The following is a 13,403-nucleotide window of genomic DNA, read 5'->3' as shown; positions in this document are numbered from 1 at the left end:
GAAAACACACCAACACACAAAAATGACAGGCAGGGGAAAAAAAACAGCCTACCCCAGATTCACAATGACTGAAGCAATGAGACATTGCTCCATTAAAACATTGAAAACTGCTTACGGAAATATAAACAAAAGTTTAAATTTCTGTACTTTTCTCACTATCAGATTTATAGATAAGAATTGCTACACAAAGTATAACATTTGTTTCTCATGGAAGATTGTGAAGTTAATTTGAAGGATTATTATTAAAGATCCTCCACCCACTCCCAACAATCCATATTTCAATGTATGCTGAATCATAAGCTTCACTTGTTGTGGACTGGGGGAAAATTAAATATCTAGGACCAAGGACTTGTGTGATTAAACTACTAGCAGAAACTGCCAAAATTCATGCATGTTCAATTTTACCCGTTTGAGAACGTTTCTGGAGTGTACAACCCACATTTCTGACAGATAATTTTATTTCCCCTTATTTCCCCCACTCTTTCATCAAAAGGTACTTATTTGGTGTTTTTGTCCAACGACCTGGCTGAAACTGGGAGTCAGGCATTCTAAAACATCGCTGCTTCAATGCACATGTGACTATACCACATGGACATCTGAAACATTATCTTTAACCTACTATTGCGAAGGCTAACAGAAGACTTTTAGACTCACCGAGTCATCCATTATTGAGGCAGGGTCAAAGAAATCTGGTTTTAATTCATTTCTTTCACGTCTATTCTTGGATGGCGGCTAGAAAAAAAAACTTGCATTCAGAACTTTTGCTCACATTTTAAAAAGTTGATCTAATTTTTCTTTGCATCTTATTACCAGATCAATGTCGATGGTGTCAAAATCCATGCCCTCATTAAGATCTTCAATACGACCCTCCGATGACATCATTACATCTTCCACTATTGGTTCTTCATCATCCTCCATCAAACCTGTGCCACGTCGACTAGAAAAAATACAATAATTTGTGAATTCTTAACACCAGTAGTTATTTTCCTGACCTAGGCATCAGAATGTTGAGGGAAAAGAAACAATTAAGCAATTAGCAGCTACAAATGGGCAATGGGGGTGTGATTAATGCACATGGACTCTGCAGCCAGAGATCAAAGTGAAATAATAGGCCCCTTGATAAGACAGAACAATGAACATCTTCTGCCAGATGACAGGTCTTTTTATTTAGATTAGATCTTTTTCCACCATGCCCAAGTTGCCTTTTAGAGCAGTTAACTCAATACAAATATTCTAATGTGAAAAATAGAATTGTTAATCTGCTCTTATCATTCTGACACCATGGCTGATACTTGCAACAAGTTACCAAAAAGCATTAGGAGGTGCCAAATGTTCACTAAAAACATTTTTTTTAAGGAATACATGTTTTCATTTAGTGTTTTGGATTTGTAAATTGAGTTTACAAAGTCCTAATTTGTGGCATGAGCATTTTTCTCTATTCTTCTGATCCACTTATCTTTGAGAAATGAAAAAGGTGCATTTTTTAAAAAGCATTCAGCTACAGTACAGAAACCTATTCTGATCTTTGCTTCATAAGTTCTGCTTTTGTAGCTACCTATTTCCACAAAGAAACCAATGTGAATATAGGATGACTACATCAACAGCAAACAGATAGAGAAGCATAAAAGTTAGTGGACCATGGTCAGTCATTGTAGATCGTATTTATGACTTTGATTAGGGCCATTTTAGTGCTGTGATGTATCAGAAACCTGACTACAGAGATTCAAAGCTCAAGTTGCAGTAAAGATAGAATTTGGGCGACCACAACATGCTCAAGGAGTTTTGAAGTTGGCGATGGGCTGATAGTTTTCAAATACTGAAAGGTTAAGAGCAAATTTTCTTTTGAAGATGGGTAACAGTGGCAGATTTGAAAGGGATGGGAATGATTTTTTTTACAATATCAGCTAGCATGGGAGTCATGAAAGAACACTTCGGAAGAGTTCAGAAAGAAAGTGAAGATAGATAAGTTCACAGTCGGGGCTGGATTGAAAAAAGGGAGGTTTGCAACAGAGGCAACACTTCTGAAGCTGCTCAGATAGAGGGCTTTAAGGAGATGGTTGCAAAGAGATGGACAAGAGCAGCCAGGGGTTATCTTTGCATTTCAACATAATCCTGGAGCAATCAGTAGTTTTGGCAGAGGAAAGCAGGGCCCAAAAAGGCTTGATATGGTTCTGCCATATTTAGCAATGAATAATTAAATAAATTGTGCATTATATATGTTCAGAAGTAGAGGGGACGTTGGTAAAGATCCACGCGAATGGTAATTAATTTCTTGAGCAATGTACATGTATGTACAAACTGAGAAAAACAGCTTGGCCATGGAGAATACAATAGTTCCTAACTTGACTGTTAATACGATCATGCAAAATGACATTATAACATTTCCTCAAGACTTACATAGCATGTTGCAGATTGGATCTTAATTTAACGTAATTCATTGCAGCTCGTTCTTGTTGCCTTGCTTCCTCTTGTTGTCTCTGGGCAATCAACCAAGACATCTGACTACTGTACAAATGGAACAGAAACATGTGATAAGCTGGAGACAAATTCTTAATTTTCATTAATTCAAAGTTAAAGAACTCCAAAATAAAACTGGTTTCTGCTTTATACCGTAATAACTGCACTTATAGATATCTTAGTTCACAGGACAAATACTCTGTTTAGCTTTCCCATTCAAACTTTCTGTAGACATTTTCCAAATGAAGCACTTCCTAGAAAGCCTGTAAAATTGTAGTCCAATACTTATTTTCAAAACAAAATAACTCAGGATTAGGTTTAAAATATTCAAGGTTGGGAGGAGCAATTTTCCCTGGATATTAGACACTAAAGAAGATTTGAGGTGAACAAGGCGTCTGAGATAATATGCCAGTTAAATCTGCATTTCCTGCAAAATACCATCTTTGTTAAGGTGTTGAAGCTTGCACGAGGAAGTGTCATCTGGAAGATTATTAAGCAGCTGATTGCCACTTAAATTGCCTGCTCACAAGTATTAAGGTAGCTGCGCCATAGCATTTTAGTGGCAAGCACTTGAATTAACATGTTCTGCTCATAACAATCATCTGATAGGAGGGGAAACTAGTTGTTGTAGAAAGTTTCATGTGTTCCTGGGAGGTACATCAATCAACTTTTACTGTTCACTTGCTGCTCACATTGGGAGACTGCCTCGGACACTGTCATTTGTTCACAAATACAATATCAATGTTTATTCTGTTAATTATCTGAGGACTTGACCTAAAAAGAGTAAGCGCTCTCTGCTACTCTACAAGAGTCACCAGGAAAAAGGGAGTGCATTGTCATCTGTGTATTGCTAGAGGACCCCCTTGGTCTGCAGGAGGAATGGGAAAAGGACTTTAGGTCAGGCAGAGTAGCATCAATTGCCGCAGGACAGCAAAGTAGACTCCCTCCCTGCCTTGCAGGGAAAGGATATTATTCCTCTCTCTGGACCTCCCCTACCAGGATTCCAGTGGAATGTCAAAGAAGCTATACACCCACTCTCTCAATTCCAGGACAATTCGGAAATGGGTTGTGTGTCACCTTCAATGAAAGCTTAAATACACTGCTCATTAAAAAAATGAATCTAATTAGCACTTGCATCCTAACCTGCAGGTGGTTAATTTAGCGCATCAGGAAAGCTCAAATGAAAATTAGGAATAAAATTCCCTGCTACAACCAGACTTTCAAACAGGCATATCTTATTAACACAGCATCCACTTAGTGATCTAGGTCACTGAACTGATAAACCACAAACCGAGAGCAAGTCCTTGACTCAAATCCCATCACGGTAGATGGTGGGATAGAAAAATCATCCTGTGGCAGACATGGGTGAGCTGAAAAAATACTCCATTTAAGTATCTATTTTCACCTTTTCATAAAAATAATCCTGTCGGTCTTTAAAGTGATTACAAATTCAATAGGGGAGATACTAATAAACAACTTCATCAAGTGATAGAATCCAGAACAAAAACATCTTAAAATTTAGGGCTAAAATTAGGAAGCACTTTTTCATACGAAGAGGAATACAAATCTGGTATCATCTAAAAAGCTGGATGCTAGGCCAAATGAAATGTTGAAAGACCATGGTCAATGTTGGGTATAGGCATTAAGGCATATGGAGCAATGGCAGTTAAATGGAGTTAAGGTACAGATCAGCTATGGTCTAATAGAATGGCAAAATGTGTTCAAAGGAATGACTTCTGTTTGGCTGCTATACTGGTAAATGGCTACAACATTGCTTCAGTACAGTGAATGCTTTTTAGAACAGCGGGTGTTTTTTTTTGGGGGGGGGGGAAGCAGTGATGGAGAAATAAAGAGAAGGGAAAGGAGAAAAGAGCAAGAAAAGAGTGGGAGTGAGTGTGTGTTTTACATAAAGCATAAGAAATAGTGTGTGAAAGAGAAGATAGGGCCATCAGTGCGAGAACAAAACATTTCAATTTCAGCAAAGGTTTGGAACAACATAATTAGATGTAAAGTAAACCTCAATTGTTTCTCAAAGCCAAATCAATTATCATACTGTTACAATTTTCCAATCCACAATAGGGCATTTAGAATGAGAATGATAATTTAGTACCAGTTTTGAATTCAGTATACTACTGTTGTGAACCTTCATCCATAATGTGCAAAATCAATGCTAACTTCACAGCCATCTATCTATCCAAGTTCGATCTGTAAATGCCATGAATTATTTTAGCCACAAAGTTATATATAGTTGGCAGCTGATTTTAGGGAGAAGTTAAAATGAAAAACAAAAATCAAAACTCCTTTTGTCTTGAGCCATTTTCAGGCACCTCTTTGCATTAACCTGATCTAAGCATATTTAGGAAAGGTCACAAACACAACCTTTAATGTCTTAATGACCCAGGAACTGATCTCTGACTTTTTCTGCTTTCATTTCTCAATACACCAAAACTTAAATTAGCTATTAACTTCTTACAATATAAAATGTAATTGAACAGAAATATTGTACGTAATGGAATAAAGGCATCTTTGCTTTTTGTGATTGAAAGAGTTGAGATTAAAAATGAATTTGTGGCTGTCAGTTTTTTTGCCACCATAAACAACTGAGGGAAGAAAGGGTGAAAAGTATTTGTAGATAACAAAACAAACTCTACACGTACTTGTAGTCCACAGCAGGTTGATGTTGTTGAGGCATTTGGTATACCCCCATGTAACTTTCTTCTTCAGGCCTCAGCCTCTTGGCCTCTCTCATAACAGTGGAAGTCAACTGTGGGGTTTGCATCATGAGTGGTGATTGCAAACTATGTTCTCTGCTGATCCATGATCCATCATTGCTTTCCTCTGCTATAAAATACACAGAATCTCAGCTTTTTAAATTTTTGCAACATAACCATCAAAGCGGTTAACCTAGAAAACCAATACAATGACTGTAAAAGAAAACTAGGGAGTGCATAATTCATCTTCTCTCATCCTCTTTCCTCTCAGGGTCCATTCCCATACAACTCCTCGCAACGGGGGGGGCTTTTGGGACAGCTCACAACTGCTAATGTTAGTCTAAAATTGATCTTGCCCTCCATTTTTTTCTCCAGAGCAACCATGGAAGAAATACTTGTTCTGAACAATCTGACTACAACTGTGAAGTCACTGTGTGGGTAATAATTGGTTAAAATCTGCTTTGCTTCATTAATTGGGATAGCACACAAGAGGAGCAGTGTTTAATTTCACTGAAACATTAAAATGTCAATGAGCAGGAAATGCTACAGCATACTTACACGGCTATGTGCATATGCAATGTTAATGGACAGCTAAAGTTTTAACGCAGTGGTATTGAATATTAAATATTGTGAGCACTTGCTTGATGTCCTGGATTCACATGTACAATTCTACATTCAGTAGACAGCTTAGTATACAGCCCTTATATAGAGGATGGAGAGAACAGGTGTATAGCAGACAACTAAACTACTCTTTCAGAATTGGGACCAATATATGGTCCAGAGTAGATTTTTGAGATGAAAGCCTTCCTTTGGGTGGCTGTTTCGTGATATCAGCTGGGTCATTTTTAAGCCAGTGCAGAAAGGGCTCTGAATTTGCAGTTCCACTGCAATAAAAATGTTTCAAGTAATGTAAATTAAAGATAATCTTCTTTGGGAAAGGGACATGGAGGGAGACAGAAGCTATCTTTGAGGTTAAAAGAACCGTAACTGCATTTAACTCATGTAGGCCAAAGGGGTTTACTAATCATAATGGGTAAAGAGAAAAATAAAAGTTCCATTCCCTACCAGACAAGATTTTTAAAAAATGCATTATAGCGAGTTAACAGATAGTGTTTGATGTTTGGGTCACAAGAGATACAAACAGTTTGTTGAACCTTTGCACCTCCAACTGGTAATGCCACTGTTCAGTGGGTACAGTTAGATTCCATGTTGCAAGTCAGAAAGATGCCAGCAATGCAATGCCTGATTATAGTAGTAGCCTCGGTTTCGAAGGGGATCTTTGTCTGATCAACTAACAATGGTTCATTTACTTAAGGAGATGGAGTTCTTTGAGGCTGAAATACATGCAAGGTTCATGCAATAAGAATTTGGAACATCGCAGACTTCATCATACATATCTAAGCCAGGTGCAGATATTTCACCAGATATTTGGAATGGATTGTTTGAAGTAGTCTGGAAGGGTAGACTGAGCACTGAAGGAAAGGATGCTTCCCAGCTGGCTCCAAATATCTCTGAAAAATTAGATCAAAATGGGAATGCTGGGTCCCAGCTGGGTAAACAGTAGACAACTTATTGGTGGGATATTGCACAACTTTAGCAGGTGGTCCCAATGCTTTGATAGTTCTGAACCTGCACCGAAGATCTTTCCAAAGTATCTTCTTACGGGCTTTCGAGTAGCTTGAGTTAGAGACCCTTCAGTATACGGAAGCATCTCCCCACTTACAACATCTGTCAGTGCAGAGGAAAAACTGCAAAAACTACAAAATTCTCAAACACCTTCCAGAATATAATGAAAGATCTTGAAATTGAGTCTCTAGACCAGACTGCCTTGTTTTCCCAACGAAAATAAGAGGAAGATACCTGCGATAACTGTCTTTAATGAAATCATTAACTCGTCCTTCTTAAATGTGTTTCAGTTATAGGGAAAACATCATTCTATAATCAATCTCTGAACTGATAACTGATACATTTTAGAGAAATTTCCAATCCATGCTTCATGGTGCAAAATAAAAGGTAATTGTTCTTTCTATGCATGTTTATCAAACAGAAATCTGAAGGGAGTCACCGGTCATGACAAGTTTCACCTCCTACAATGAGTTTATAAATATATCTGTAATGCAAAATATTGAAATTTCTGAAAAGATTCAAAATGCAGGTTTAATTGGAATAAATGCATCTCACACATGAAAAGTCCTCTCCTCCAAACAATAATAAATTTTGAAAGTTGTGAATAAAACACAAACAAAATGTTTTAAATATACACATTATTTCATTTAAATTAAAATCCTAGTTTAACACTGCATAGGTCAAATTTGTGAACTGTTAACGACAAATGATAAATATATCAGACGATGGGTATTTGGTGAATTCACGCCATAACAATATTTTACAATGCATTCACTGATGAAAATAATCGTTTAACAGCAAACCTTGTCATCTGACAAAGGTGGAAAAATGCAACATTGGAAATACTTTGCTACAAGTATTAAAATCTCAATTTATGCAATCTGATTGACCATTGTGCTGAATTACTTTCTTCCTCTGGTAACTGCTAGTTGTTAGAAAAAGAGAAATCACAGTTATTTGCAAAGTAATGTCAAATGTGGAAACAATTGCTGTGTCTGCTACCCATATTCTATATTGCGGATACAGAATCATTTAACAGAGCAGCATTTTCATTATTTACTTCTGATATGAGAAAAAACCAAGTGCGTAGCTATGCAAGAAACATCAAGGTTAGCAGTGAAGTACAAGTGTAAATTGTGGTTCCAAAACCACAATTTACACTTCCAAAAACCAGAACTAGGGGGCATAGCCTCAAAATAAGGGGAAGCAGATTTAGAACTGACTTGAGGAGGAACAACTCCACACACAGGGTTGTGAATCTGTGGAATTCCCTGCCCAGTGAAGCAGTTGAGGTTACCTCATTGAATGTTTTTAAGGCAAGGATAGATAAATTTTTGAATAGTAAAGGAATTAAGGGTTATGGTGAGCGGGCGGGTAAGTGGAGCTGAGTCCACGAAAAGATCAGCCATGATCTTATTGAATGGCGGAGCAGGCTCGAGGGGCCAGATGGCCTACTCCTGCTCCTAGTTCTTATGTTCTTAAAATAAAACCTCTATCTCAGCTGGCATGAAGTGGTTGTCTAGGGATCTTTCCATTATGTTAAGTGCAATATTTTTTCCATTAGGAAAAACGGATTATTGAAAAGAACCCATGCATGTTTAATAACCAAATAAATTAGACAACAGGTTGTGGTGTTCAGCTAATATATTCCACTGACTGACACGGTCATACTACCAACAACATCTTTCTTTCCCCTTTCAGCACTCTGAAGGAACCATTACCCCAGCAATGCCCTGATCCACACTTCAATCATCCTCAACACCCATTCCCCTTCACTGGGCACGTTTTGTGTAAACACCTGGCTTTTTATTGCCTCTCTTACCATTGTTCAGAACACAAAACACTCAAAATATAACATTACTTCCACTTGTCTCAAAATAGTTTACTGTATTCTCTGTTAACGATGCAGTTTCCTCTACAATGGGGAGACTAAATAGATCGGATAACCACTTTGCTATCTGTTCAGTCTATTTTCTTGACCTGACAATGAACCCCAATTCCAAATCACTAACCTGGAAAACTAGCAATGTTCAGACAGAAAGGCTCAAAGTAATAAAGCAAAATACTGTGCAAGCTGGAATCTGAAAGAATAACAGAAAATGATGAAAAATCTCAGCAGATATGATACCATCTGTGGAGTGAGAATAGAGCCAACATTTTAAGTCCGGATGACCCTTAGTCAGAGCTCTGTACAGGATACTGGAGAGACTACACTTAGTATTGTGTACAGTTTTGGCCTGATTTAAGCAGGGATATAAATTGTAAACAATTTCACTGGGCTAAATGGGGATGAAGCAACTGTTTTATAATGAAAGGTTGAGCAAATGAGACCTATACCCATTGGAGATTAGAAGAGTGGAAAGAACAAAAATTGTACAAGATGTATCATTCACTCCACATAAGCAGTCACCTTTATTGGGTGCATCGACTCGTCCAATTTCCAGTCTTAAAGTGCATCCTGGAAATGCAATTATGTGTATGCAATAAGTGCATCATTATGATTTATTTACAAGAGCCATGCTAATGCATTACCTTCGGGTAATTTTCGTTTCCCTGTTGCTGGTTTTGTTTTCTTGCTTCTGATAGAAGAGCCTCTGCTGCTAATTCCACTGACAACAGACATTGTATCATCGTCCCCAGTGAGTAAGGAGTTTCTATATGATATTAATGGCAGCCACACATCTTCCCTGTGCAATATCATTTGCTCAGTCATAAACTTCTCAAGGTAAACGTAACTGAAAGTGCAAGAAAAACACTGCTCAATAATTATTCAAAAATGGTCAAAATGCATTGCAAAATAACATATTGCAACAATTAAAGCAAAATTACACAATTTTAGAGTTTGTTTTGCTGCATTTACAAACAAGTACTGTACTTACAGCGTTCTCTTGTCTTGTCTGAGAAGCTTAGAAGAGAATTCACTTAGGATATCAAGAAAAGCTAAATTCACAGCAGGATATCCTTCTCCATTTACATTGGGTTCCTTGAAGGCAAAATCAATGCCATCTCTGCAAATTCATTGTCAAACAAGTTAAAATTAGAAAATAACCAATGAATTCTCAAAGCAACACATAATTAAAATACAATTAAAATACTGAATCTGACATAATGGCCAGAATTTTACTGTCCCGCCTGCCACAGGAATCGGAGCAGGCGAGGGGCGGACCATGGAAAGGTCTGTTGACCTCGGGCTGGATTTTATGGTTTCGGATCGAGCGAAGCCGTAAAATCCCGCCCAATGGGTTACTCTTCATTTCTCTACGTTGAGCAGTCATATTTTCAGTTATCACAAACTTCAGATAATCTGCTTAAGTGAGGCTGTAGCATTCACTGCAAAATAAAAACTTCATGGAGATAAGCTAATTCAAGATTATTAGCCAAAGATTAAAATACAAACAGAAAATGATGGAAATACTTAGCAACTTGGGTAGCATCTGTGGCGTGAGAAACAAAATTAATGTTTCAATTCAATTACTTTTCATCAGAATGGCAAAAGTTAGCGACGTATGAGATTTTAATACAAGCTTGGAAAGTGGTGATGCGCCAAGAACATGGTGGAAGGCAGAAGAGATTAAGTAACTTAAGATGCAAGGCAAAAGGAGATGATAAAAGTAAAGAAACAAAAGGTGGGTCAAGAGCAGCTTTAAGTGGAAAAGCAAACCCATCACCATATAAAAACAAAAATGAATAATGGAGCAGGGGTGATGATCTGAAATTGCTGAACTCAATTTTGAGTGTAAACTTGCAGCGTGCCTAATCAAAAAATACGGTGCTGCTCCTCGAGCTAATATTGTGCTTCATTGGAACACTGCAGAAGACCAAAGACAGAGAAGCTAGAATGGAAGCACAGCAGAGAATTAAATTGACAAATGACTGATAACGCAATAAGAACTAAGTCGCGCAGCGTGGCCACCCAATCTGCATTTTGGCTCCTCAACGTAGTGGAGGTCACATCATGAACAACAAATACAATGTGCTAAACTGAAGTAAATACATTGCTGTTTCATCTGGAAGGAATGGCGGGACTTTGGACGATGAAGACGGGCTGGGTCACACTTCCTCCCACCCGAGTTCCCGTATTCCATTTTCTTAGTTTCTCCATATGTAGTCTGACAATGCCAATTTCCATACCAGTGCTTCTGACGTGTCTTACTTTCTCCTCAACAAAGGTTTCTCCCCACTATGTCAACCATATCAGTCTATTTCCTACACTTTTGCGGTCATCCCTTCCCTCCCTCCCAAAACACGACTGTTCTTCTCATATTTCCCTCCCACCTTCCACATTCAGATCACCCGCTACCATTTCCACCACATCCAGTATGATCCCACCACCAAATGCATCTTACCCTCCTCTTTCAACATTTCAAAAGAACCATTCCTTCCATAGCATTGTAGTCCACTCCTCAATGATCCCCAACAATCTATCCCCTTCCCGTGTATACTTAGGTGATACAACATCTATGCTGTCGCTTCCTTCTCATCATCCAAGGTTCCAAACATCCAGATGAAATAGCGATTTAGTTGTACGTCTTTGAATTTAGAATTCTGCATTCATTATTCATGGTGCAGTCTCTTCAATATGGTGGAGGCCAGCTCAAGGGTGACCGCTTGCAAAACACCTCTGGTCAGTATGCAATCCTGATTACAAAGTTTCCAGTCACTTGTCATTTTAATTCTCCACCTCACACAACCACTCTGACCTCGGACACTGTTCCAACACAAGCTCAAGGAATGGCTTCACTTCTTGAAATTGGGCATTCCACAGCTTCCAGGCTTAACAACAAGTTCAACATTTTCAGATTATAACCTTGGCCATTTTCTTCATTTTAGGATGGCAGGTGTTTTCTCCTTTGCCCAATTCTACCTCCCTCGAGACCCATCTTTTGTATCTTTACTTGACCCATTACCTTCTCCATTTGGCTTGCACCAGCATCAATTTTGACATTTAATCTCTCCTACCTTTCATCCCATCACAGACTACCTTTGCTGTTTGTCTGACCCCTTGCCTTGCCTCTGTAGTTGCTTAAAGCCTTTTACATCTCCACTCTGACACAAGGTCAACAACCTGAAAGAGTAACCTTGCTTTTCGCTCCACAGATGCGACCAAACTTGAGCATTCTGAGTAGTTTCTATTTTATTTCAGGTTTTCAGAATCCATTATATTTGGCTTTTGAGATTAAATGAATGTTTACCAGACTCATTCCCTTCAGTTAGTAGGTAACTCTTGTACTTGTCTGCAAAATTTGATCCAAACCTTTGAAATGTAAAGGCATAGATGCTGTTCAGCAGCCAGTTAAATTTAAGTATTTAAGTAGAGGCTACAAGCTAAAAATGAACTAGACTTGTGAAAGAGTACACATTTAACTCCATTAATGGCCATATGAAACTAACCCACAGCATAATGCTAATCATCATCATCTTCAAAAAGAAGCTGGATAAGTACTGATTGGGTTTGGAAAAGGATCACAGATCACAGAGAAGGGTCACAGACAGTTGATTAAGCACTCCACATGACACGATGGTATAAGTGATGCTGAGGTAAATGACTGTATACAGCAGTAGGCTTGTGTTGTGAAAATAATGGGAGGATAAATATGCTGTAGTTTTATTGGATTACATATTGGGAATATTTATGAAAAATGTTCCCATGGGAGATTAACTGGGTAAAGTCCAGGAAAGCGTGTACTGTACCACAAATGTGGAAGGAGTGAACGTGGCCTTGAGCTAAGCTTTCAACCCCACATTCTCTCTTACCAAAACCACCTATACCTACCTCCCCAATATCACCCATCTCCACCTGGCTTCAGTTCAATTGCTGCTCAGCATTTGGTACCTCCAGATGTTTTCAAGGGCTTTCTAGCCATTCTTCCACCTCAGTAAACTTAAAATCATCCAAAATTCCAATGCTTGTATCCTAACTTGCACCAAGTCCTGTTCATTCATCGCTGCAGTGCTTGCTCACCTACACTGCCACCTGGTTTGGCAATAATATCTCTACAAGACTTGGCGTCAACTTTCTATTTGATCATGTGCCTGGGAATGTTTTTACTATGAGAAAGGCACTATATAAACGCAAGTTGCTGTTGACAAGCTGAATGCTTTTTCTTGCTGTACCTTTTGATGTTGCTGTCCTTCACCCAGAAACCATGCTTTCCAGAAAAATATTTTTAAACATCACATATCAAATACTTACTTGTGTAGCATTGCTACAGCTTCTCTGGTTTTTAGCTGATCTAAGCCAAATGTTAGTGAAAAACGTCGAGCAAGTTCTTTAACTCCACTAAAACCAGGAGCTGTTCGATCAAAATTAAGTCCAAGGTCTTGTTCCAACTCATTAAACAACTGTGAAGAAATTTAAAAATAATATGCATGGTGCAGTGAGCAATTCTCAAAAGGACATGCAAAATGCTGATAAATACGTAATAAGTTGAAAATTAAATAATCCACTTTTTGATTATAATGAAGCTTTATTGATTAACAAATGTAACTTTCACTTGCTTTTTCCAACAATACTGTACCCTTTTCTTAACCTGACTGGATTATTGCATGCAAAAATAAATCAGTAACCCTTAACATTTTTGAACAGTACCAAAAACAAATGGGTTTTAG

At 38.1% G+C, this 13,403-nt stretch overlaps 1 protein-coding gene across 5 annotated transcripts in view; it reads right to left on the bottom strand.

Moving 5' to 3' along the window:
• stag2b (STAG2 cohesin complex component b) overlaps positions 1–13,403 on the bottom strand; it is a 151,979-nt gene that overhangs the window by 3,051 nt on the left and 135,525 nt on the right. For 4 of the 5 annotated variants that reach the window (XM_078211349.1, XM_078211353.1, XM_078211352.1 and 1 more), the window contains 7 exons: positions 12,988–13,136; positions 9,674–9,802; positions 9,327–9,529; positions 5,115–5,298; positions 2,398–2,505; positions 811–937; positions 655–732 (listed from right to left, as the gene is read on the bottom strand). In XM_078211349.1, the coding sequence (XP_078067475.1) occupies positions 655–732; positions 811–937; positions 2,398–2,505; positions 5,115–5,298; positions 9,327–9,529; positions 9,674–9,802; positions 12,988–13,136 (978 nt within the window). The remainder of the gene's footprint in view (positions 1–654; positions 733–810; positions 938–2,397; positions 2,506–5,114; positions 5,299–9,326; positions 9,530–9,673; positions 9,803–12,987; positions 13,137–13,403) is intronic. The other variant, XM_078211351.1, reaches the window with a different exon arrangement.

Source organism: Mustelus asterias, chromosome 4 (assembly GCF_964213995.1).
Source record: "Mustelus asterias chromosome 4, sMusAst1.hap1.1, whole genome shotgun sequence".
Classification (NCBI taxonomy): domain Eukaryota; kingdom Metazoa; phylum Chordata; class Chondrichthyes; order Carcharhiniformes; family Triakidae; genus Mustelus; species Mustelus asterias.
The sequence above is the reverse complement of the archived record's forward strand: the minus strand, read 5'-3'. Positions and strand labels throughout refer to the sequence as shown.